Source organism: Rhinopithecus roxellana, chromosome 4, assembly GCF_007565055.1.
Source record: "Rhinopithecus roxellana isolate Shanxi Qingling chromosome 4, ASM756505v1, whole genome shotgun sequence".
Taxonomy (NCBI): domain Eukaryota; kingdom Metazoa; phylum Chordata; class Mammalia; order Primates; family Cercopithecidae; genus Rhinopithecus; species Rhinopithecus roxellana.
The window spans coordinates 122,328,730-122,352,716 of NC_044552.1; the positions used below are offsets into that span (position 1 = coordinate 122,328,730).

The 23,987-nt window shown below is 40.5% G+C and overlaps 1 protein-coding gene across 1 annotated transcript in view; it reads left to right on the plus strand.

The window, feature by feature from the left end:
- The window catches only part of SLC2A12 (solute carrier family 2 member 12), a 64,525-nt gene that overhangs the window by 20,049 nt on the left and 20,489 nt on the right, over positions 1 to 23,987 (plus strand). Inside the window, exon 2 of the mRNA XM_030929117.1 lies at positions 2,961 to 4,301. Coding sequence (XP_030784977.1) covers positions 2,961 to 4,301 — 1,341 coding nt within the window. The remainder of the gene's footprint in view (positions 1 to 2,960; positions 4,302 to 23,987) is intronic.

Below are 23,987 nucleotides of genomic sequence, written 5' to 3' on the forward strand. Positions count from 1 at the left end.
TGTGTGTGTATATATATATATGTGTGTTTGTGTGTGTATATATATATTTCTCCCTGTACCCAGGTAAATGCCTGCCACGTAACAGTGCCAAAAAAAAATTCTGTTTTCTGATTAGCTAAATTGCTGATTTAACTTCAATTTACTAGGTTTTGTTCAAAATGCTCATAAATTTGCTTTATTTCTTGTGGATTATGGCACTTTTATTTGCTCCTCCATCTAAATATTCAGTGCTTTTATTCCCCTTATTTTTGGGGCTGCAAATTCCCATTTCCTACCAGGATCCTGCAGATGGAAAAATACCTTGAGTATTTGTGATAGAGTTTTAGATCACCTCACCTTTATTTGACCTGCTTATTTCACTAGAGCTGAATACAATTTTTTTTATTATACTTTAAGTTCTAGGGTACATGTGCACAACGTGCACATTTGTTACATATGTATACATATGCCCTGTTGGCGTGCTGCACCCACCAACTTGTCATCTACATTAGGCGTATCTCCCAATGCTACCCCTCCCTCCTCCCCCCTCCCCACAATAGGCCCCGGTGTGTGATGTTCCCTCTCCTGCGTCCAAGTGATCTCATTGTTCAATTCCCACCTATGACTGAGAACATGCGGTGTTTGGTTTTCTGTTCTCCCCCAATGCCAAAAGGCAGCCTTAGCTCAGCCTATGAAAACTGTGTGCCGAAGCACATTTCTAACATTTGAGTTACACCTCAGTTCTGATTCTTCTCCATCTCTTTTGCTGGCACTACTTTTCTAAATATTGGCGTTGCCTAGGTCCCAGTCTTGATCCTGCTTTTCCTTTTCCCCTATTTTATCTTCCTAAGTGATCTCACCCATTCCTGTGGCTTTAAATACCATGTGCCGCTGGTTTCCAAATACATATGTCCAGGCTTGACCTATCTTTAAGCTCCAAATCTGTATACCCAATCCCCTACTTAACATTTTTATCTGAATGTCTTACAGGTAAAATAAATAAACCATTTTACTAAGTCCAAAATGAAATTTTTGATTTTTGCTCCTCCTCTTATCACCACTCACAACCAGTTCTATTCCTAATCTTCCCTATGTCAGTACGTTGCACTACACAGTATATAGCACAATGCCCTCTACATCTCTCAATGGGTGTTGGCCCCATATAGTACTGTATTGAGTATGTGGAATATTGTAAATCACCCACCCAACTGCTCAAGCCACAGAGCCATCCTGGGTTCTGACCTACTTCTTACCCTCCATCTCCAATTCTTGAACAAGTGTAATGGTTTTTTTTGTTTTCTGTTTTTTTGTGAGATAGGGTCTTGCTCTGTTGCCCAGGCTGAAGTGCAGTGGCACGATCTCAGCTCACTGCAGCCTCTGCCTCCTGGGATCAAGTAATTCTCCTGCCTCAGCCTATCGAGTAGCTGGGACTACAGGCATGCACCATCATGCCCAGCTAATTTTTGTACTTTTAGTAGAGACGGGGTTTTGCCACGTTGGCTGGTCTCGAACACCTGACCTCAGGTGATCCACCCACCTCGGCCTCCCAAAGTGCTGGGATTACAGGCGTGAGCCACCACACCCAGCCTTGAACAAGTGTAGTGGTTTTTAGCTCCAAAATAAGTCTTGGAATCTACCTACTTATCTCCAGTTCCACTCTTAACACCCGAGTCTAAGCTACCATTACCTCTTGTCCAAACCAAGGCAGCAAACTCCTCCCTGCTGCCAGTCTTGCCAGTCTTGCCTTTTGAAGAACTAATCTCTACATTGCAGCGAAGGTGGTCTTTATAAACAAGAAACCGATAGCATCAATGCCCTCTACACTTCTCAATGGGTGTTGGACCCATTATACTTGAAACACAATGAAAAGTCATCACTGTGACCGACAAGGCCCTACTTGAAGTGCTGCCTCTGTAATTATCCAAATTTATTTTAAGCCCTTTGCATCCTACCTTTCCAGGCTCACGATGTGGCCCACATATTATGTGCTGGTCATCTGACAGTTCCTACAACATAATGAGAACTTTCCTGTCCTAAGGCCTTGGAAATTACTTTCTCCTGGGCCTGAAATACTCTTCCCTCTGCTACTTTTTTGTTTTGTTTTGTTTCTATTTTGACAAGTTGCAAACATGTAACAAACATCTGTGTTCCTACCACCAAAAATCAATAGTTACTAACTTTTTGACATTTTTCCTTGGATTTGAACATTAACAAAAAAACAATATAAAGGTAAAGTCTCCTTGTTCCGCCTGTGTTCCATCCCCCTTTCTCCTTACTCAGAATGAGTAAGGGATATTGTTGGTTCCTTACACTACATACATTTCTTCCCTCCTTCTGTTTAGCAAAACCTTGACTTTGTTAAGGCATTCACACACTGCCCACTCCCACCTCCACCCTCTGCCCCAACACCCTCCTGTGTTCAGCAGAGGCCATTGCAGCACGATTGTGGCCCAGGAGATAAGAGGGCAAGTTTCCTGGAGGCTGTGTTTCATTTTGACCCAGGCTATCCAGCAGGGAGCCTGTAGCACTTTTAGAGGCTCCTATTCTGTGTCTCCTGCCCTCAAAGATTTGCCTTTAGAGAACGGGGATGGGACAAGAAGAGTTAGGCTCTTTGAATTTCTGATCCACTGCCAAGGCATGAACCAAATGATATTCTTGTTTGTTCAGTCTGAATTCACCATGTGTCAACTTCTTATCTCAACATCGCTGTCTGGTCTAAACCAAAAACATCAACATCATAAATAGAAGGCAACTGGACTTCCTACATGTCTCCATGCCTCTCCTCCCAAAAAAGAAAGAAAAATGATTTCTCCTTCTATATCAAATCATTTTTTGGTTAGTGCATTATTTTATCACAATTGTGTGCGTGTTTAAACTCAGTGCTGTGAAAGACTTCTACAAGGTTAAATCTCCTCCCCAATACAAAATGTTTAAAATCTCAACCGAGAACTGACCTCCCTGTCTCTTCTCTCTGCTTGTAGGTTGCGGCATGTTTACCTTCCTGTCATCTGTCACTGCCGCTGTCAGTGGCCTCCTGGTGGGTTATGAACTTGGAATCATCTCTGGGGCTCTTCTTCAGATCAAAACCTTATTAACCCTGAGCTGCCATGAGCAGGAAATGGTTGTGAGCTCCCTCCTCATTGGAGCCCTCCTCGCCTCACTCACCGGAGGGGTCCTGATAGACAGGTATGGAAGAAGGACCGCAATCATCTTGTCATCCTGCCTGCTTGGACTCGGAAGCTTAGTCTTGATCCTCAGTTTATCCTACACGGTTCTTATAGTGGGACGCATTGCCATAGGGGTCTCCATCTCCCTCTCCTCCATTGCCACTTGTGTTTACATCGCAGAGATTGCTCCTCAACACAGAAGAGGCCTTCTTGTGTCACTGAATGAGCTGATGATTGTCATCGGCATTCTTTCTGCTTATATTTCAAATTACGCATTTGCCAATGTTTTCCATGGCTGGAAGTACATGTTTGGTCTTGTGATTCCCTTGGGAATTTTGCAAGCAATTGCAATGTATTTTCTTCCTCCAAGCCCTCGGTTTCTGGTGATGAAAGGACAAGAGGGAGCTGCTAGCAAGGTTCTTGGAAGGTTAAGAGCACTCTCAGATACAACTGAGGAACTCATTGTGATCAAATCATCCTTGAAAGATGAATATCAGTATAGTTTTTGGGATCTGTTTCGTTCAAAAGACAACATGCGAACCCGAATAATGATAGGACTAACACTGGTATTTTTTGTACAAATCACTGGCCAGCCAAACATATTGTTCTATGCATCAACTGTTTTGAAGTCAGTTGGATTTCAAAGCAATGAGGCAGCAAGCCTCGCCTCCACTGGGGTTGGAGTTGTCAAAGTCATTAGCACCATCCCCGCCACTCTTCTTGTAGACCATGTCGGCAGCAAAACATTCCTCTGCATTGGCTCTTCTGTGATGGCAGCTTCGTTGGTGACCATGGGCATCGTAAATCTCAACATCCACATGAACTTCACCAATATCTGCAGAAGCCACAATTCTGTCAACCAGTCCTTAGATGAGTCTGTGATTTATGGATCAGGAAACCTGTCAGCCAGCAACAATACTCTCAGAGACCACTTAAAAGGAATTGCTTCCCATAGCAGAAGCTCGCTCATGCCCCTGAGAAATGATGTGGATAAGAGAGGGGAGACGACCTCAGCATCCTTGCTAAATGCTGTATTAAGCCACACTGAATACCAGATAGTCACAGACCCTGGGGACGTCCCAGCTTTTTTGAAATGGCTGTCCTTAGCCAGCTTGCTTGTTTATGTTGCTGCTTTTTCAATTGGTCTAGGACCAAGTAAGTACTTTATTCTTTATTCCTTCCCTCTCTCCCCCTGTGAATATTAATATATTGCTTTTGACCAGTCAGAGCATCCTACTGCTATAGCACCTCATGCATATAAGTGCTAGAAGGAAGACAAGGATAACATTGGTCATCTGATGTTCCTTCTAATGCAGACGGTATGCTTGGCTTATATCTGCTTCTGAAAAGTACAGGGCTAGTATTCAACTGAAAGATAAGTTTCCCATTATCTGTCACATGAGGATACTTTAATTCCCATTAATTGAGGATGAACCACACCTGGAAAGTTATTTCTTGCCCAAGGGAATTACATTGCTTTATGAAAGCAAAATTTGCTTTCATAAAATGGTGTAACGTTTTACTCCATATCATCTCTGAGTTTCTTCCTATGTAGAAGAAAAAAAATCAAGTGTTCAGATTTTCTTAAAGACACAATAGTGGGTGCATTCCAGTGATAGTAAAGAAGGAGGACATTATGAGTTGAGAAGGAGGATGTATTATTATTATTATTATTATTTTTTTTTTTTTGAGTACATCTTATTCACTAGAGTAGCCTCCCGTGGCACTTTACTCTTGTCCATTAAACAGAAGCATGAAAGTCTAGTTGCTATCATTCAACATAATACAAACAATTTACAAGGACATAGCTACGAAGTTGTTTTATTTTATGTAACTAGTCTGCTCTAATGACAAAGTATAATCACCTCTCTTGGGCAAACTCTTTTACAGATGGATTTACTAGAATAGGCTGTTTGTTGCAGTTATCTTGTCTATTAGCCTTACATCTAAAGCCTGAATGTCTCTGTAGGGAGGCTGTGAAGGGTCTTTTGTATACCTCACTAAAAAAAAAAGGAGGACTTAAAAGTTTAAAGGTAGCCTCTATCACCCCACCTCCTACCCCATTCCTCTCTCTCTTTCTCTTTATTCCTCTCCTTCCTATCTCTTTCTTTCTAAGTCCCTCCCTCTCTATCACAAATTTGGTTTTGAAACTTGTTGACAAAGTTCAAGGAGGCAAACAAATTGGCTCAAATAATGGGAAGCATTGGAGGCTTAGGCCAATAAGAAGACATAGGCTGTGCTGAAGAAGGAATTTCATGGGGAGATGTAGGGCTCTGGTTCCAGGTACTGGACAGGGTTTCTGGAAAGAAGGCCATGTAAGAGGCTTGCTCTAGTCATCCACTGCTAACTCATTAACTATTCATTCAAGCAATATGTATTGAGTGACAAATTTTTTTTTCATAACCAAGAACTATGGTAAATATTGGGGAAAGGGTAATGAACAAGACAGACACTGTCCCTATCTTCAGGGAGATTGTAGGTGAATGGGCTGAGCTATACTCTCTGTATCTGCCTCTTTCTGGTCATCAACCAGCAGGTTTGGCCTGCTTAATCTCAATTAATAACTAGACTTGCACATGGCTGATACGGCCTCTCCTGCTCTAACTCTGCCTCCTCATTTTTCAGCTTCTAATCCCACTTCTAAGTGCATTCAGTTTCTAGATATTGATTTGTTCAAATTCCAAAGAGAGAGAGAAGGGTTGGGTGAAATCTCATTGACGCTACTCTTTGCTGTGCCAAGTCAGAGATGGAAGTTCAGGCCTAAAGGGCTGTGGCAAGATTGGATCATGGTCCAAGACATGGAAGACCAAGACATGGCCCTTCCTCTGCACTGTGAGTAGACATATTTCCCCCATAAGACTGCTTGGGCAGATAGAGTAAACATTACAATACCACCAGCCTCTGATGCCTCAGACTTGCTCCTGAACCTTAAATCTGCTTTTTAAGAGTTAACAATGATAATTACCATTAATGAACAGTTTCCTGGAAACAGATTTCTAGCATTATTTTGGGATTCAATTATCTTGAGTGTGTATCTATGAGATACTTATACGGCTACTATGAGACTTTAAGCTAATGAAATTTGAGCTAACATCTTATTTACATTTTTATTACTTTATTTTATTTTTATTACATTTTTATTTTATCTATTTACATTTTTATTTTAAGAAACTCTTCAAAGCAGAAGAACAAGATATAGGTGCAGTCTTGTACCAGGGAGCAACTTAGATTTGGGTATGAAACTTCTCTGTGTTAACAAGTACAATAAGTTTTGCTCATTTGATAAACTTCAGGTGGTAGTTATTGTTCCACTGGTTTCTTCTGCAAGCATCTCTTGTTCTTCCTGTATATTCATCATAAAACTAAAAATATTTCCTTTTTACATCAATTTTCTTGGTCCAATTTTTTGAAATGTCAAGATTAGCTAAGAGTCTAAGAAAAAAACCACAAAAAAAGAAAGGGATACCTTCTTCTTTCTAATTCAGAAAACCTCTCAGGTTGAAAGGGTATATGTCATGGCACGTATCATAATATGAGAGACATTGATCTTAGGCCTCCTGAACCAACCTACTCATGGTTAGAGTCCTTTCAATCTCATGCTACCCATCTCTCTTTAGTTTTGGGGTAATTTTGAAAAATGCAGCAACTCTTCCAGTCTCTAACATATCATTTGATACCTTATTGTATTAGAGTAAGAGTTCTCCTTTTCAGAAAACCAAATTTTATTTAAAAAAAAATTACTGGAGGCAGGGCATGGTGGCTCATGCCTGTAATCCCAACACTTTGGGAGGCTGAGGCTGGTGGATTACTTGAAGTCAGGAGTTCAAGACCAGCCTGGCCAACATGGTGAAACCCCGTCTCTACTAAAAATACAAAAAATAGCTAGGCATTGTGGCGCACAATTGTAATCCCCGCTACCCAGGAGGCTGAGGCAGGAGAATCTCTTGAATCCGGGAGGCAGAGGTTGCAGTGAGCATTGCATTCCAGCGTAGGTGACAGAGTGAAATCCTGTCTCCAAAAAAAGAAAACAAAACAAAACAAAAAAACATTCTGGCAACTGTTTGTCTTTCAATAACATTCTATGCTAATTCTTTTAAAATACAGTTTAAGCTTTAGATTCCACTAATATTTATCGACGCCTAGTATGTCAAATACTGTGCTAGGCAGTTTTTACATACTTTGGAGTACTTCATTTTACCTTCAAAACAAGCCTGAGAAGAAAGGATATTCACTGCATTTTACAAATGAAGATATTGAGTCTCAGAGAAATTAAGTGACTTGCTGAAATAAATGAAAATATGTTTTATCTTCTGAAATTCAACATTAATCTGAAGTCTAAGACAGAAATAGGCAGTCCTGTGTTGGTCTTAAGAGTAAATGTTAGTTTTAGTTCAGTCGTCTTCTTGAAAGTCTACTAGAAGGAAGAATGAAAAATAATAGTGTATCATTGCCCATCCATTAGGATACTAATGGATCATTGTGCATTTTTGCAAAATAGAGAAATAGTCTCTCCTTTTCTGAAGCTCTGCTAAGTAAGTGAACACGTACTTTTTATAAGGCTGAGTTACAGGATGAAAGAGAAGAAGGGTAATAACAAGAAGAGCATTTTTGCTGTGCATTTACTTGCATAACTGAATGTATTAAGAAAATGTTGGCCGGGCGCTGTGGCTCACACCTGTAATCCCAGCACTTTGGGAGACTGAGGCTGGTGGATCACGAGGTCAGGAGATCGAGACCATCCTGGCTAACACGATGAAACCCCGTCTCTACTAAAAATACAAAAAATTAGCTGGGCGTGGTGATGGGCACCTGTAGTCCCAGTTACTCGGGAGGCTGAGGCAGGAGAATGGCATGAACCTGGGAGGTAGAGCTTGCAGTGAGCCGAGATCACGTCACTGCACTCTGGCCTGGGTGACAGAGCGAGACTCTTGTCTCAAAATAATAATAATAATAAAATAAAATAAAATAAAATAAGAAAATGTTGAATGTAGAATTCAAGCTCAGCAGATGTAACAAGGACCAAAATAACAATGGCTTAAACAAGTTAGAAGTTTCTTTCTCTCTTACTTAATAGCTGGAGTTGGGTAGTTCTGGGGATTGTGGAGGTGTCCATGGTTAGACACCTGAAGTCTATAGTTTTTCTGTACATTATTTAATCCTGGTTTCTAGTCTATCATGATGACCATTTATATAAGATGCATTTAAAAATCTCATGCATATTAAGATCCATTTAAAAATCTCATCATCATTTACTAAGAGCTAACGGTCGCTTGGGAATAAGTAAAAATGCACAAGTGCAGTCAACTAAAGAGAGATTGGGTATTGTAGGGCCTGGGTAATCTGTAGACAGCCTGAGCAACTGCAGCAGGGAATTAGAACCACTGCGAGTGATAACGATAAGAAATTTCCTATAGGGATTCGGCATCACACAATTGTAGGAGAAGCTGAGAACACAAAGGTCTAGAAGGGGACAATTGGGGAAAAGGGAAACATTTATTAATCAAGGCACAGAGGGCAGCTGGTGAAGAAGCATGTGGAAGGCTGCGGTCTTGGCATCTGGTGGTGGCCTTCTGCAGCTTCTGCTTGACAGCAGGGCAGGCCGGAGGAAAAGCTGGACTCAGAGAGAAACAGAGACGACTCACTGAATCCGGTAGACAACCTGGAATCCATGCGAGGAAACTGCAGCACGCAGGTCTTTCGCCACATCACTCCAGTGAGGCCAGCGACCTGCGGAAAAACTGCTGCCTTCTCCCAGAGCCCGGTCTAGTGCTTGGAGAAGTTATAGGAGGAGATCTGGCCAAACTCGTTGGGCCCGCACTCCACCCAGGGGAACCAGTGATCGGCAGCAGGGTGTACGAGCTGCGGTGGTGGCTAGGGCCCACCAACGCCTCCAGCACAGCACTGTGGGGTCACTTTGGCCTTCCAAATCATGCAAATTTCTCTTCTTTCCAACCCTAGTCCAGAGCTACCTAGGGAAGAGAATTCTGGGAAATGTCCTTCTAGCTTAGCTAAGCAACACAGCACAAAATCACCACAGTAACAGACTCTGGCCTAAGAGAGAATACATGTGACTACGGGAGAAAAAATTTCAAAAAGTCAAGGGCACTAAATTCAGTCCATTGCTGTGATAGACTTTAAAAATCAAAATGTTAGTTATTCAAATATATGACTAGCTTTCATTCCATCTAAAACAAGAGGTGAGGTCATTTCATTAAGGTCTCCTGGCCTTCTGTTTCTTTAGCTATAAAACTGAAAAACACATTTGCTAATGCATTGTAAAGGCTTTCATGCTTGTTTTCTCAGGAACGTTAATTATCTCCCTTGAGCTGATGACTCTCGCTTATCTCCAGTTCCATCATCTCACATGACTTCTGGTTCCTTTTCTCCCAATGAGTACTAAACTTTTCCCCCGGATGCTTCACTGTCAGCCAAACACAACACCCCCAAAGCTGAATTCCTTTTCCTTTTATACCAGGATTCTTTACCACTTCCATTCCCTTTCCAGAGGGCAGTCACTCTTCCTGCCACTCAGAGTGATACTCTGGGGCTTTTTCTCAGTTCAGTCAATCATCACAATGGCTCTTGCTTTTATGGTTTCCTTTCTATTTCTGCCATCCTATGCTACCTCTTACCATCTCATTGTCAGATTACTGGGATACCCTTCCAGAAGTCTTTGTCTATTCCAGGCCTTCTCACACCCATCCATCCTCCAGACCACTGTCAACCTAAAATGAGTGACCAACTCTCCAAAGCAAAGAGTTTAATAGGGAGTAGCAGGGGTGTTGCAAATCTGTGATATGCATGCTGTGATGGTTCATAGACATATCTGGGGGTTGGGGCAAAGGAGGAGCTTTTAAAGACAAAAAGAATTCCACATAGATTGTAACCAAAGGTTACAAAGGCCAAAGGTAACAGGGGTTTGTTATAGGAGTTGGCATTAGCCAACTTATTGGTTGGTTGAGACAGACTTGCTAGGCAAGTGTCTTTGTGAAAACAGATTATTTGGAATACTGCAGTCTTGAGGGATTTCCTTGCAATAAGTACTGTTACAGGAAAACCGTGTAGTACGTGCAGAAATCTCTCATGATAAGAGCTCCTTCTTTCTTGCCCTCCTGACTCCATTTTGTTTGTGTTTTGACATAAGTGACTCTATTTTGGTACTGGCAACTTTCACATCAGTATTCCTTAAATACTATTTTCCTCATGTCATCAATGTTTACGAATCTTCAAAGATTTCCTCCTTTCTTCCATGACATACAGGTCAAATGCCTTTCAAGGTGAAAAGTAGATTAGAAATGATCTGGCGCAACATTTTTCTTTTCTTTTCTTTCTTTTTTTTTTTTTTTTTTTGGAGATGGAGTTTTGCTCTTGTCGCCTAGGCTGGAGTGCAATAGTGTGATCTCGGCTCACTGTAACATCCGCCTCCAGGGTTCAAGAGATTCTCCTGCCTCAGCCTCCCAAGTAGCTGGGATTACAGGTACCCGCCACCACGCCTGGCTAATTTTTGCATTTTTAGTAGAGTCGGGGTTTCACGGTGTTGGCCAGGCTGGTCTCGAACTCCTGACCTCAAGTGATCTATCCACCTCGGCCTCCCAAAGTGCTAGGATTACAGGCATGAGCCATTTAATAGAAAATAAATAAAAGAAAGTCTGGGAGATTGAGGACACACAGATTTGGGACTAGAACCTTAGGTACCTGAAAGCTAATCCATGTTCTTTCTGCTTCTATATCACCTATGTTTGAGGCAAAACCTCTGGTTTTTCAAGACCCTCCATTATCTCACCCAGCTCTATTAGGGCGTCTGCACTACCATAGGGCCACAATTTACTTGTAGTCTAAGTCTTGTGCTCCAGGGTCACCAGAGACTCCACGTAACAGAAAAGTGAATGACGCCTCCTGGGACTGTGCAATGAGACAATGCTTTATCAGTGTGGGTTTATTCCCCACTGCTCCACACCCAAGTCAATACACACAAAGCACTTGTTGTGGTCTCTTCCTTCCCCCCTCCTCTATCCAGATCCTTCCTCTTTTTGAAGTTTAATGGAAACTTTATCTCCTCTTAGAATCCACTCCATTTTTTAGAGATCTTTATTTATATGAACTACTACTAGTGTGTTTCTAGAGTAATTCAGTTCTGGGCTACAAAGGGTGTAAATTTAAAAATCAGAAAACCTCTGTTCTAATCCCAGCTCTTCTACTCACTGGTGGTGGGACCTTTATGTGATTTTTCTTCTCTGAGCTATTTCTAATCTACGAAACGGGCATAGTAATACCTGTCCTATCTCCTAGAGTACAGGTGCACATCAGATGATCTAATGTATATGAGAGTGCTTTAGATGCTATAAAGTATGAGAGTATGATATAATGTAAGTTACAACGTGAGAACACATCTTAGCTGTTAGCAATAGTGTATTACTTCTGTATGTTTATTTTGGTTTATTAACCAGAATGTAGTTATGGACTGTAAGCATTTTGAAGGAAGAAACATCTCACATATTTTCTTTCCGTCCCTGTAAGTGAGCACTGCATGAGTCTGTTTAAAAATCATGCTGGTTTATTTACCTTTGTGTTTTTAAGCGGGAATGAGGAAAAGGACTTAAAAATACGATGCAGACATAGGAAAGATCTCAAACTGGGCTTCTTTACTTGTGTAAAGATCTGGCTAGTGGGCAGGCTAGGAACTAAGTAAGCTAGAAATACTAGGATGCCAAAAAAACTTCTGTTCCTGCCAGATACCATCACGAGGCTTTTTGCAGAACAATCCATCACTTGGACATGATTTTAAAAAAATCTCTTTCTGATTTTGGCTGTAAGAAAAGATGCAGGAGATTTAGTAGTGTTAAGAAACAATTGGTGGGATATATTTAGGCATTTCTTTGTTAAGGCATAAATAGTTATTCGAGAATTTTGGACACAATATCTAACAGTTGTTGTGGATGCTTTTTGGATCCTCTGCTTTTTGCTACAACATGGAGAAGAGGAGCTTCAGAGAACTACTTAGACCAAAAGCAATGCCAGCAAGATGGAGAATCTCAAGGTTGAAGGAAGTTTGGATCTAGGAAAAGGAAATACTTCTTACGTCTCATGGACTGTCCAATTTACAATTGCAGGTGCAAGGACTGGCCTGGGTAATCACACGTGAGGCTTGGAGTCATGCTGTCAGAGGCAGGAATCCAAATCACACCTTCTAAAGAGAACAGTCATTTCACATTCTTATCCTGAGGCTATGGATTCCCTTCGTGTTTTTAAAAGAGACCCAAATAATTCTCCATTTTTTTTCTTGCCAAGAGTCAATCCTTTATGTCCATATTCACATTTCAGTTTCTTTTTTTTTTTTCTAAAGAAAATATACCATAGTAATTTCATTTCAACCCCCAGTTGTATTCTAGGGCATTGGTATAAACTATATAAACTAGTTAGAGCTTAAAGAAGATTTTTATTAGGAACAAGCTTTTCATACCAGATCATGAATGCATTATCAAACTTATTAACCTGATGCGATTAGTGCTCAGGTATTTAGAGTTTATTGCTTGTAATACAAACAAATCCTTTGTGTAAATAGAGGTATGAAGGGAAAAGTACTTGCTGTTCTAAAGTAACATTGAAAGCAAGATTAAACCATCCTTATTAGACCTTCTTAAATATGGACTGGCTTGGAACAACATTCCTGAATTGTGTTAGATCACAGCATGATTTTCTTCTGCCAGGAAAGTGTTTCTATTCTTAGGTTAAAGCGGATGTCCTACATCATTTTACTTTCTGGTCCCCTGTTCCCCTAACTGTAAAATACTGTAAAATAATGGGGTTGCCCCAGAATTTAGAATTCAGGAGGGGGTACTCATGTAATCCTACATACTTTTTTTTTTTTTTTTTTTTTTTTTTTGAGATGGAATCACTCTGTTGTCCAGGCTGGAGTCCGGTGGCTCAATCTCGGCTCACTGCAACCTCTGCCTCCCGAGTTCAAGTGATTCTCCTGCCTCAGCCTCCCGAGTAGCTGGGATTACAGTTGTGCACCACCACCATGCTTGGTTAATTTTTGTAGTTTTAGTAGAGATGGGGTTTTACCATATTGGCCAGGCCGGTCTTGAACACCTGACCTCAAGTGATCCGCTTGCCTTGGCCTCCCAAAGTGCTGGGATTATAGGCATGAGCCATTGCACCCAACATCTTATGTACTTTTAGAATGCATTTAAAATATTATTCTAAGAAGAGGTCCATAGGCTTCACCAGCCTACCGAAGAGGTTCATGGCCCCAGAGAGGCTAAGAGCCCCTCCCTTCCATTTTTCTGTAGCTAACATTAAAACTCTTACATCAAATAAAATCAGGATATATACTTATTAAGCAACTCTGTTGTCCATATCTTATCTTTCACTTCAAATATGTTCAAAATCTTACTTCAACTCTCCACTGTTTCTGGGGTGCTCTTGATAATCACTTTAGTTGCCTTTAATAACAATTTTTCTGACATGGTTCTTTCACAACATAGAATCACAGATTCTTGACATTGTGAAGATACAGAACAATGTGAAGATTTTTGTATTCATGCTTCACAAGTAAAGTCAAGATAAGCCAAAACCCAAGGCATAATGTTATTATTTCATGAATTCATCTGAGGTGATACTTGTGTAGAAACCCAGCCCTCCTTAAAATAGCCACTGAACTCAGAAAAAAATGTGTGACTTTTAAAAATGATAATTATTAGGGCTTTTTATCCAAAAATTCGTATGCCCATAAATTAATTAATTGACCTCTTCTTTCATCTCATGATGAATAATTTTTCACGGTGAGCAGATGGAAGGCATTTTTCCCAAGGTCACATATGAAGTTAGGTAATAAAGCTGTGACTGTCATCCTTCAGCTACCTTTGTATTCACATATTCAAGTGACAGATGACACCAAATAATCTCCCCTGATCTCTTCTACCAACTCTGAGGACTCAAATGGGCAGAAATTCCAGCAAGAAAACATCTTAGAGTGAGCAAGAAGAAAAGATAGAGAGAGAAGTGGTAGGGATTCATTGATTCACTCACACATCCAACACATGTGTCTTGCCCGCCCACAGCATGGCAGGCACAGTACCAGGTGCTGGAGATCCTCATCTTATCTTCACGAGCTAGTGATGGGGACAGGCAAAAAGCAAAAAAAAATGAACACACCTATGATACAGTTTCAGAAGACAGAAGTGTTAAAATTTAGGTGGAGGTAAGAGTGATAAAGAAAAATACAAGAGGGTAAGTGAAAGGGCATGCTTGGAGGAGGGTTATTTCCAATATGATAGTGACAGAAGGCATTTCTGAGGTGGTAACATTTGGGCCAAGGTTTGATGAAGAAAGCAGTGTGACAATCTCGGAGGAGGGGGTCTTGAAGCAGGGCTAATGGCAGGTCAGATGGCTTTGAGGACATGAGCTTGAAGGGTGAGGAGAGCTGCAAGAAAGCCATTGTGTTTGAATTTGGACCAGGCTTTGCCATTGGACTGCCTGGCCTTGAATCTGGCACCACCATGTAGGACTTAGTCTGTTGATCTCTCTAGCTTTCAGTTTTCTTATCTGGAAAACAGGGCAGTTGTATCCACTTGATGGCCTAATTGTGGAGTTAAATGAAGGAATCTGTATAATGTGCCCCTAGTTCAGTGCATGGTGTGTGGCATGGACTTAATACACTTAGTCATTAGTGTTATTAAATGTCTGGCTGTGGTCTAGACATGAGGTGAACAGTTCTGATAATGCCAGCACTGACTTCAACAGGCATTTTGCTTAAGTCACTCTGGGACACATAGGAAGTGCTTCAAGCCCTTTATTGATTTACGATGTTGTGGTCTTCTTTCCCTCCCTCTACACATAAATCCAGCTGAGTCAGGACCACAGAGACCAGATTGTGGCTTTGAGAAGTCTAGTTCAATCCTAGGTCACCTGCAGTCCAGAGGGCTTCCTAGGAAACCAGATAGGTTTTACAGAAAATCATGAAGCTTTGGTGAAAGAAGAGGAAAGGTGAGATATAGGCTGAGAAACAGAAAAATGTCCACTCTTCTTTTATTTTGGAGACAGAGTCTTGCTCTGTCGCCCAGGCTGGAGTGCAGTGGCACAATCTCAGCTCACTGCAAGCTCTGCCTTCCAGGTTCACACCATTCTTCTGCCTCAGCCTCCCGAGTAGCAGGGACTACAGGCACCCACCACCACGCCCAACTCATTTTTTGTATTTTTAGTAGAGACGGGGTTTCATCATGTTAGCCAGGATGGTCTCGGTCTCCTGACTTCATGATCCGCCCGCCTTGGCCTCCCAAAGTGCTGGGATTACAGGCATGAGCCACCGTGCCTGGCCTAAATGTCCACTCTTCTAAGTTGGTGCAACGAATTTAGACTATATGTCCTGTGCAAACATCAACTCTGCCCTTGTTCACCTTGGCTTCTCCAGGCCTAACATGGCACCCGGCCCACAATTGGGGATCAATAAACATTTGTTGGATGAATAAAAAATTCTTTCTAGAACTCTTTCAGCTTCCATAATTAAGGTGGAGCTCCCTAGTCTGGGACTGGATATCCTGATCTCCTCTGGTATGACTCCGACCTAATATCCAGGGAATGAGAGGTGAGTGTGGCTTGTGTGGAACCTCACACACATTTGGCCAAAAATTATTTCTGAGTAAAGCTACTAAATTGAGGATGCAAGGCCATCGCCAATATTTGGTGACTGAAGAAGTTTCATGTTTTAGATTCACTAAAGACCATTTTTAAAAATGTACAGTGTTATACAAAATTTATTTTAAGTTTTTCCATGTTTTTCTCCAAATATGAGACCCAGCTTCCTCTGACAAAAAGATTGAGAATAGCCCATCCAAGGTAGGATAATTATTCCTACCTTCGTTTCATGTAATTGAATGTATTTAAACTTGACTCTTTACCAAAAAGATTGGAGGAAATTCCTTCATGGTTCTCCTAAGAGAAATACGTGACAATCTAAAGCTGGAATCTGGGAGGGAGGTGTTTTTCTTACCTAATTAAACATTAGAGTTTATAGAAATAGTTCAATGGATCATCTCAGCCTTAAGAATCACATTAAATCTCCCAGATGTGAATGGCTAATCTAAAGTTGGTAACAGTACTCAAAGATCTTTGTAGAAAAATCATACCATAGCCACAAGTAATCAAGCTGTCAATAAGTGTAAGGGGCTGAGATTTTACCCCACTTGCAAGCTAACAAGTTAGCCTGTCACAGTTTAATGATGTTGACAAAAAACACAAGACTCCTTGGTCAGAGACAAAGGGTAGTTTATTATCATAGCAAAGCAATAGCCAGAATATCAACACTTGCCCAGGTTCTCCAAGCCGCAATACAGGTCAACATGAAGGGGGCCAGATGACACCTGCACATATTTTCTTTATTGAGGGAACACCTCAGCCTAGCAAACCCACATTTTTTATAATAGAGACTAAGTCACCCTGATGTCTTCCCCGGAGGGAGACATTTTATTTATTTATTTATTTTTATTCTTTGTTATTTTTTCTAGCAGATGTTATCTTTAGCAGACCGTAAACAAACTTGCCGTTTGTTCCAGAGGGTGACACTATCTCTATCTCCAAGACTATTTATTATGCAGCCTACAACAAGGCTATTATACAAACAGCCTTGGAAAGGCAGCTTAGAGCAAAGACAGTCAGTGCCTTTTCCCACAAGACATGAAGAAATGTGAGAGACCCATGGAGAACTGGCTCCCAACCCAAACATCCTAAAACTCAGATGTCTTTCTTTCTATCCGAAACAACAAACTAGAATTTCGAAAAACTCAAAGACCATAGAGCCTAACTTTTTGTTCTGTTTGGTTTTATGGAGCGGAACCAGCCTATTGGAGGGTGGGTATCGATGTTGGAAGCATGAGTCATCTGCCATAAAATTTAAACTTAGATTTAAACAAATAACTCTGGCTCTGAAAATAAATTTGTTCATGTGATATTTGCACAGCTAAAGATTATGACAGTTCCAAGGATGTGGAGCAGCAGGTTCTAATTTGGAAGTTTACTTAGTGGCTTCATTTCAAGACCTACTGGGTTTAAGGCAAAGAGGCTGACATTACAGAAGCACAGGTGTTTCAAAAAAGATTCTGGTATTCTTCAGATTTTCTCCAAGGCTCCAGGTCCTAATATGCAGAACCACCACAGTCAAAGGCTTTTTTTCGGCTCATCTTGCTCTTCCACCATTCTTATGGGATAATTACATATCTTTAGAGAAAAGGCGATTTTGGACACTGTTATTTTTTGAACAAGAGAAGATTATTTATTTTTTAAATATATATTTATTTCCAACTTTTATTTTAAGTTCAGGGGTACACGTGCAGAATGTGGAGGTTTGTTGCATAGGTAAATGTGTGCCATGGTGGTTTGCTGCACAGATCATCCCATCACCTAGGTATTAAGCCCAGTATCCATTTGCTATTCTTCCTGATGCTCTCCCTCCCCCCACACACTCCTTCAACAGGCCCCAGTGTGTGTGTTGGTCCCCACCCCCCACATGTGTCCAACAGTGTAAAAGTGTTAACAGGGGAGTTTTGTTATTAAATGTAGCCATTATACAGTAATAGTCACATGAGTTCATGTTGTGCATCTACCTTTAAGATCTTTCAAATCTTATTTTTCCCTTTAAATCTTAAGTTTCAGTTATCACCAATATTTACACAAACACTGTTCATTTTTCTCAACTAATTAAGTCAAAAGTCATTTAGAGTGACTGGAATGGTGAATTATTATATGGAAAATGGCATCCATGTGGTTTTGTACTAACTTTGCATCCAAACAACCAGGAAAAACTTAAAGAAATATGTGCACTTAGCTAATTAAATCCTGTTTTTCCTTTCGGAGTTAGATGGTGCAGCAGTAGTACCTAATAGAACCAAAGAGTTTAAAACTACATTTTTGTAGCATAAGCACAGCTAGAAGTATGGCAAAATGACACCATCAATCCTGTCACCATGGGCAACTGCTCACATGATATGTTGGTGTTTAACTTACGTCTCAGTCTAATACTCTAATTATAGTTCTATGACCTTGAAAATGATAAATATTGGACTGTAAAAGACGTTAAAGTGTCAGGCTAAGGTTTTAATACTATCTTAATAAACACAAGTATTCATGTGTTACTTTACTGTTTGCCATGACTCAATGTTAAGAATTTTTCAAGGATAATTTGCAACACTTAAAACTATAATACTATCCTAATTAAAGTATCAATAATGAAAAATGTACATCAAATATTATCTCCGAAGCCATGACATTTAAGTTATGGTTCAAACTAGAAAACTAATTTCTTGCAGCGCCTTCCTTTTTGGCTTGGCATTTTGAACTATTAGTTCAGTGGTCTTCAAATTGGGGTATGCATGCTCCAGGGCAGGGGTTCCCAACTCCTGGACCATGGACTGGACCGGTACAGGTCTGTGGCCTGTTAAAGACCCGGCTGCACAGCAGGAGGTGAGCTGTGGGTGAGCAAGTGAAGCTGAGCTCTACCTCCTGTCAAATCAGCTGCAGCATTAGGGTCTCATAGGAGGGCAAACCCTAGTGTGAACTGCCCATGTGAGGGATGTGGGTTGCATGCTCCTTATGAGAATCTAATGATAAATGTCATGTACTTGAATCATCTCAAAACCATCCCCCCTGCCCTTTGTCTGTGGAAAAATTGTCTTCCATGAAACCAGTCCCTGGTGCCAAAAAGGTTGGGGACCATGGCTCTAGGGAGTTTACTTTCTGAAGCGTACTTCTTCCATGATAATTCAAAGCAAATCAATTTCCAGAGATTCAGGTTCAAAAAAATCTGTTCTTTGATATTTCTCCTTCTGCATCTCCCCAGTTATAACTGTTCTCCCACTTAAAAGAAAGCACACTTGTTACTATCAGAAATATTATTTTGACACATATTTAAAATTGTAAAAACCTGAGAATGCTAATCTAAAAGACAACTGGAAAAATTGGTGTAGGTGTTCAAAAATGAGTCTAAAGCTTAGATAATCATCATGTTATAAGTCAAGATATTTCTGATAATTTGCTTTCAACAAATAATAAAGGATCATCTAATCAAGTTATCAGCACTATATTATTACATAAAACTTCTATTACTTAAAGAATTGACATTCCTATTACAAAAAATTTTCAACTCCCCATATTTTAATTATTCTTGAGAACAATAATTTTCATCCATTTAAAAAGTAGAAATGTATCATATTATTCTAGAAATAGGTGACATTCAACCACAGATACAAAATAAAGAAAAAAACTCCCCATCCATCTAATTGAGAGGTATTTCTAATACATTTTCATTTTTCCTGTTTAATAACCATTTCTAAAATATGTAAGATATTTTTACAATTTTGATCCATTTATAGTAATTATTATGTTAATAGTTTAATTCAGACAAATTCTTAGAAGCTCTTAGAGTAAATAAAAAGATTTCAATTTAAGGTCATATTTTTAAAAATTATTATTATTATTAATATTATTGTTTGAGACAGAGTTTCACTCTTGTCACCCAGGTTGGAATGCAATGATGCAATCTCGGCTCACTGCAACCTCCACCTCCTGGGTTCAAGCAATTTTTGTGCCTCAGCCTCCCAAGTAGCTAGGATTACAGGCGTGAGCCACTATGCCCAACCTAAGGTCATAGTTTTTTTGAGAGATGTATGATGGGATGATCAATAAAAGACTTTCCAGATTAAAAATGCAGTACAGTAGAGTAAAATACTAAGTTCAAGTGAAAAAGAAACAATGTAAACTTTCTATTAAATACCTTGTTCCTATACTATTTATTTATTTATTTACTTTCTAAGAGACAGGGTCTTGCTCTGTTGCCTAGGCTGGAGTGTAATGGTGTGACTGATCACAGCTCACTGCATCCTCAAACTTCTGGGTTCAAGCCATCCTCCTGCCTTTATCCCCTGAGTAGCTAGGACTACAGGCATGCACCACTCTTCCTGGCTATATTTTTAAAATTTTTTTGTAGAGAGAGAGTCTAGTTATGTTGCTCAGGCTTGTCTCAAACTCCTGGTCTCAAGATATCCTCCTGCCTCAGCCTCCCAAAGCACTGGAATTGTAGGAGTAAGCCACTGCACTGGCCTGTTCCTAAAATTTTTTAAATGGATGACAATGGCTATCAAATAGGTATGGTATTTGAATTCCACAGGAAACATTTAAAAGAGTAATATAACTATTCTACGTTAAATGTTAGAATTTAAATACAATACAAATTGCAGTCCTTTGCTATTATTTAAATTTATGGTGAAAAAATGTTAGCTGTTGGCTTATAAATTAAAGAAAATAGTTTTTAAAATTCCAGGCCGCTCAAGCAAGAGAGTCTGAAGATCACTGCCATAGTTCTCTCTTATCCCCAATTGGTGCCTGCTCACAAAAGAGTTCCATTTTTGACTCTAGCATTCATTATTGAGGGTTATTCCATTTAGTCCAATTTCCCTTTGTATATTTTTTTGAAAAATCATTTCAGTTGGTTTTGACTAGAAATCTTTAGGCAGAAAGATTAGAGAACATTGAGCCTTTATTTAATTGCCGTTTTTAGTTTGTAATTTAAGTAATCCAAGATAATATTCTTGAAAAAGTATTTCTTTTACAAAAGGCCATGAGTGGATATGACTCAGGGAGACTGAGAATACAAAATAGAAAAAGAAATTAAAGCAACCACATCACTGCCAATGTTGGGGATGGTATCCTATAGTGGGGTTTATTTATTTATTTATTATTTATTTATTTTGGGGGAGACAGCCTAGCTCTGTCTCCCAGGCTGGAGTACAGTGGTGTGATCTTGGCTCACTGCAACTTCCACCTCAAGGGCTCAAGTGATTCTCCTGCCTTAGCGGGATTCCACAGTAGTGGGGACTACAGGCTTGTCTACCACGCTTGTCTAATTTTTTGTATTTTTAGTAGAGATGGGGTTTCACAATGCTGGCCAGGCTGGTCTCAAACTCCTGAGCTTAGGTGATCCGCCCACCTCGGGCTCCCAAAGCGCTGGAATTACAAGCATGAGCCACCTCCCCTGGCCTATTTTTTTTTTTCTTTTTTTTTGAGACAGGGTATCACTCTAATGCCTGGGCTGGAGTGCAGTGGCATGATCACGGCTCACTGCAGCCTTGATCTCTGGTTAATAACTTAATTCAGACAAACTCTTAGAAGCTCTTAAATAAAAAGAAATTTCAATTTAAGATCATATTTTTAATTTGATTTTAAAATTAAAAGATCACTCACTGCAGCCTCGATCTTCCTGTCTCAGCCTCCTAGGTAGCTGAGACTACAGGCACGCATCACCACACTTGGCTAATTTTTGTATTTTTTTTATAGAGACGAGGTTTCACCATGTTGCCCAGGCTGGTCTCAAACTCCTGGGCTCAAGCGATCCACTTGCCTCAACCTCCCAAAGTGCCAGGATTACAGCAGAGAGCCATCACACCCGATAGTATACTTATTTTTAAAGAACCCAATTTTTCCACTTCGGCAACTTATGAGGCCAGATTTTAAACATCTGGTTGGAAGGGATGGGCACAGTCCCTCTCAAATTCACATTTTAATTACTCCTTTGCAGTCAGAGAGGTAGGTGTGCCACTTACAAAGGCAATAAAAACCAAGGATTTTTCATTCCTACGAAGCATAGGGCATGGCTCCTTTGCAAATCAAATTGTTGAAAACTCTGCAGCCTGAATGTAGAGCTTCCTCCAAATTGTTGGTTCTCTGGCAAGACTTTCAAGACCTCTGTGAGCCTTTCAAACCCTGGGCTAGCATGCCAGGTGGTTTAGGAAGGACTCAAGCCAAACAGAAAGTATGCCTGGAGAGCTGCAGAATTTAAATCTAAAGGCATAAAAGGTTAAATGACAGTTTCTGTGGGAATTAACTGGGGCAGGAACCTGAAATAGGTAGGAGGGTGAAACACACAAGTGGCAGGGCTGCCATTTTCATTGAATACCCTTATTAATCCAAGTCCATGTCCTCAACCGGACACAGAGAGACTTCAATGTACTTGCCCTTCATGATCTTTTTATGACATTCTGTGTAGCCATAAGCACTCTGTCTATGGATTTCATCTGGATCAGGCAAGTTCTGATAGGCAGCCCTGATGATTTAATACCATGTGAAATATGACTTTCCTATTTGTAAACAATCACCACTCCTCCGCCCCCCACAAATCCAAAACTTCCTCCATCATTGCAACATAGACAAGACCTTCAAGATTCGTGTGGACCTTGACATTTATAAGGTTATGAATTGCTGAGGCAGTCCTGAAATGATGGGATTGAAAGTGGAGTAATAGGAGTCAAGGAGAATCATTTTAGTGTCTGCTGAACTCCAGTGACTGCGCTCACTGTAGAAGAGTTCACTGTGTCTCTGTTATGAGTGCTCTGTGGATTCCTGATGCGCAAATAGGACAATGTGCATCCCCTTTTGGCCTGTCATCGGGGTAGGGAATAAAGAATATACCCAGAGAGAGCCACTACTTCTTTGCTGTGGTAGTGAAAGGGAGCCCTCCCCTGTGGCAATAATTAATTTTCCTTGGGGAGAAATTGGGCCATCTCATTGGGAAAAGGAATTCGTGATTTTAAGAAAACTCCCACCTGTTACTATAAACATAAACACACTAAATCCCCAAGTAGTGATTCATACCTCTATGAATGAATAAGTGTTTCAGTCCTTACTTATGAGCTGAAACTGAGTTTCTTCACTGCTTCTGCTTTAGGTATTGACAGCATCTTTCCAGAGAACATCAACGCTGGTGAGATTCTGGCACTGTCTTGCTTCTAGGTCATGGAAAGACTCTGACCCTTTCAGTAAGTCTATCTTGCTGCACATGATACTTTCAGATTTATATTTCCCTCTCTCTGGAGCTGAAAACCTGTGATTCTACAATCTGGAATCATTGTTTAAATAATATTCTTTCTTTTTTGGGGTGAGGGACAAGGTCTCACTCTGCTGCTCAGGCTGGAGTGCAGTGGTATGATCATAGCTCAGGGCAGCCTTGATCTCCTGGGCTCATATGATCCTCCTGCCTCAGCCTCCCAAGTAGTTGGGACTATGGGCATGTGCCACCACGCCTGGCTTTTTAATTTAATTTTATTATTATTTTAAGTAGAGACAAGGTTTCGCTATGTTGCTGGTCTCTAACTACTGAGCTCAAGCAATCCTCTCACCTCAGCCTCCCAAAGTGCTGGGATTACAGGTGTGAGTCACTGTGCCTGGCTCAGTATTCTTATTTTTAACTTGACAGGCTCCACATTGGGAGGTTGAACTATCCTTGTCAAAACATTTGTCAATTTTTGTGACATCCAGTTTGTCAGTATTAGATAAACCAAGCCATCAATTCTTTAATTCCTTCATTCAATCAAAAAAGAAGTAGACTCTTTCAGCAACAATATAGTTATTTTTGGAAGCATCAGGTGTAGGGCTTGCTTGACAAGTTTCCTTTTGAACAGAGACTGAGGGAAGTCTCTGTTTCAATATTCAACTCACTGCTTGCTGACTGGTGAAACTACTGGAGGACTTGGCTTAGCTGTTATATTGAATGACTGTCTAGGACAGGCTTGCAATGTGGATCTCGAGTTTTTCTAGACAAGCCCCTGGCAGTTCAGACTGAGCATATACAACTGGTGTTTTGTGCAACTGTCCCATCTTCTTGTTGGCGAGGTCCACTTTCTATCACAGCAGGATCAACTCATTTTCATTTGAGGCCAAGATGGTTCTGATGAGCCTAGCAATGATTCTCCCCAAACCTCACTAAGTAATTCCATGGCTACCATGATGAAAGATGGGGAGGGGAAGAAGGAGGTTTGAAAGGTGATGAGGTGAGGATGGAAGTTGGAACAAGAAACC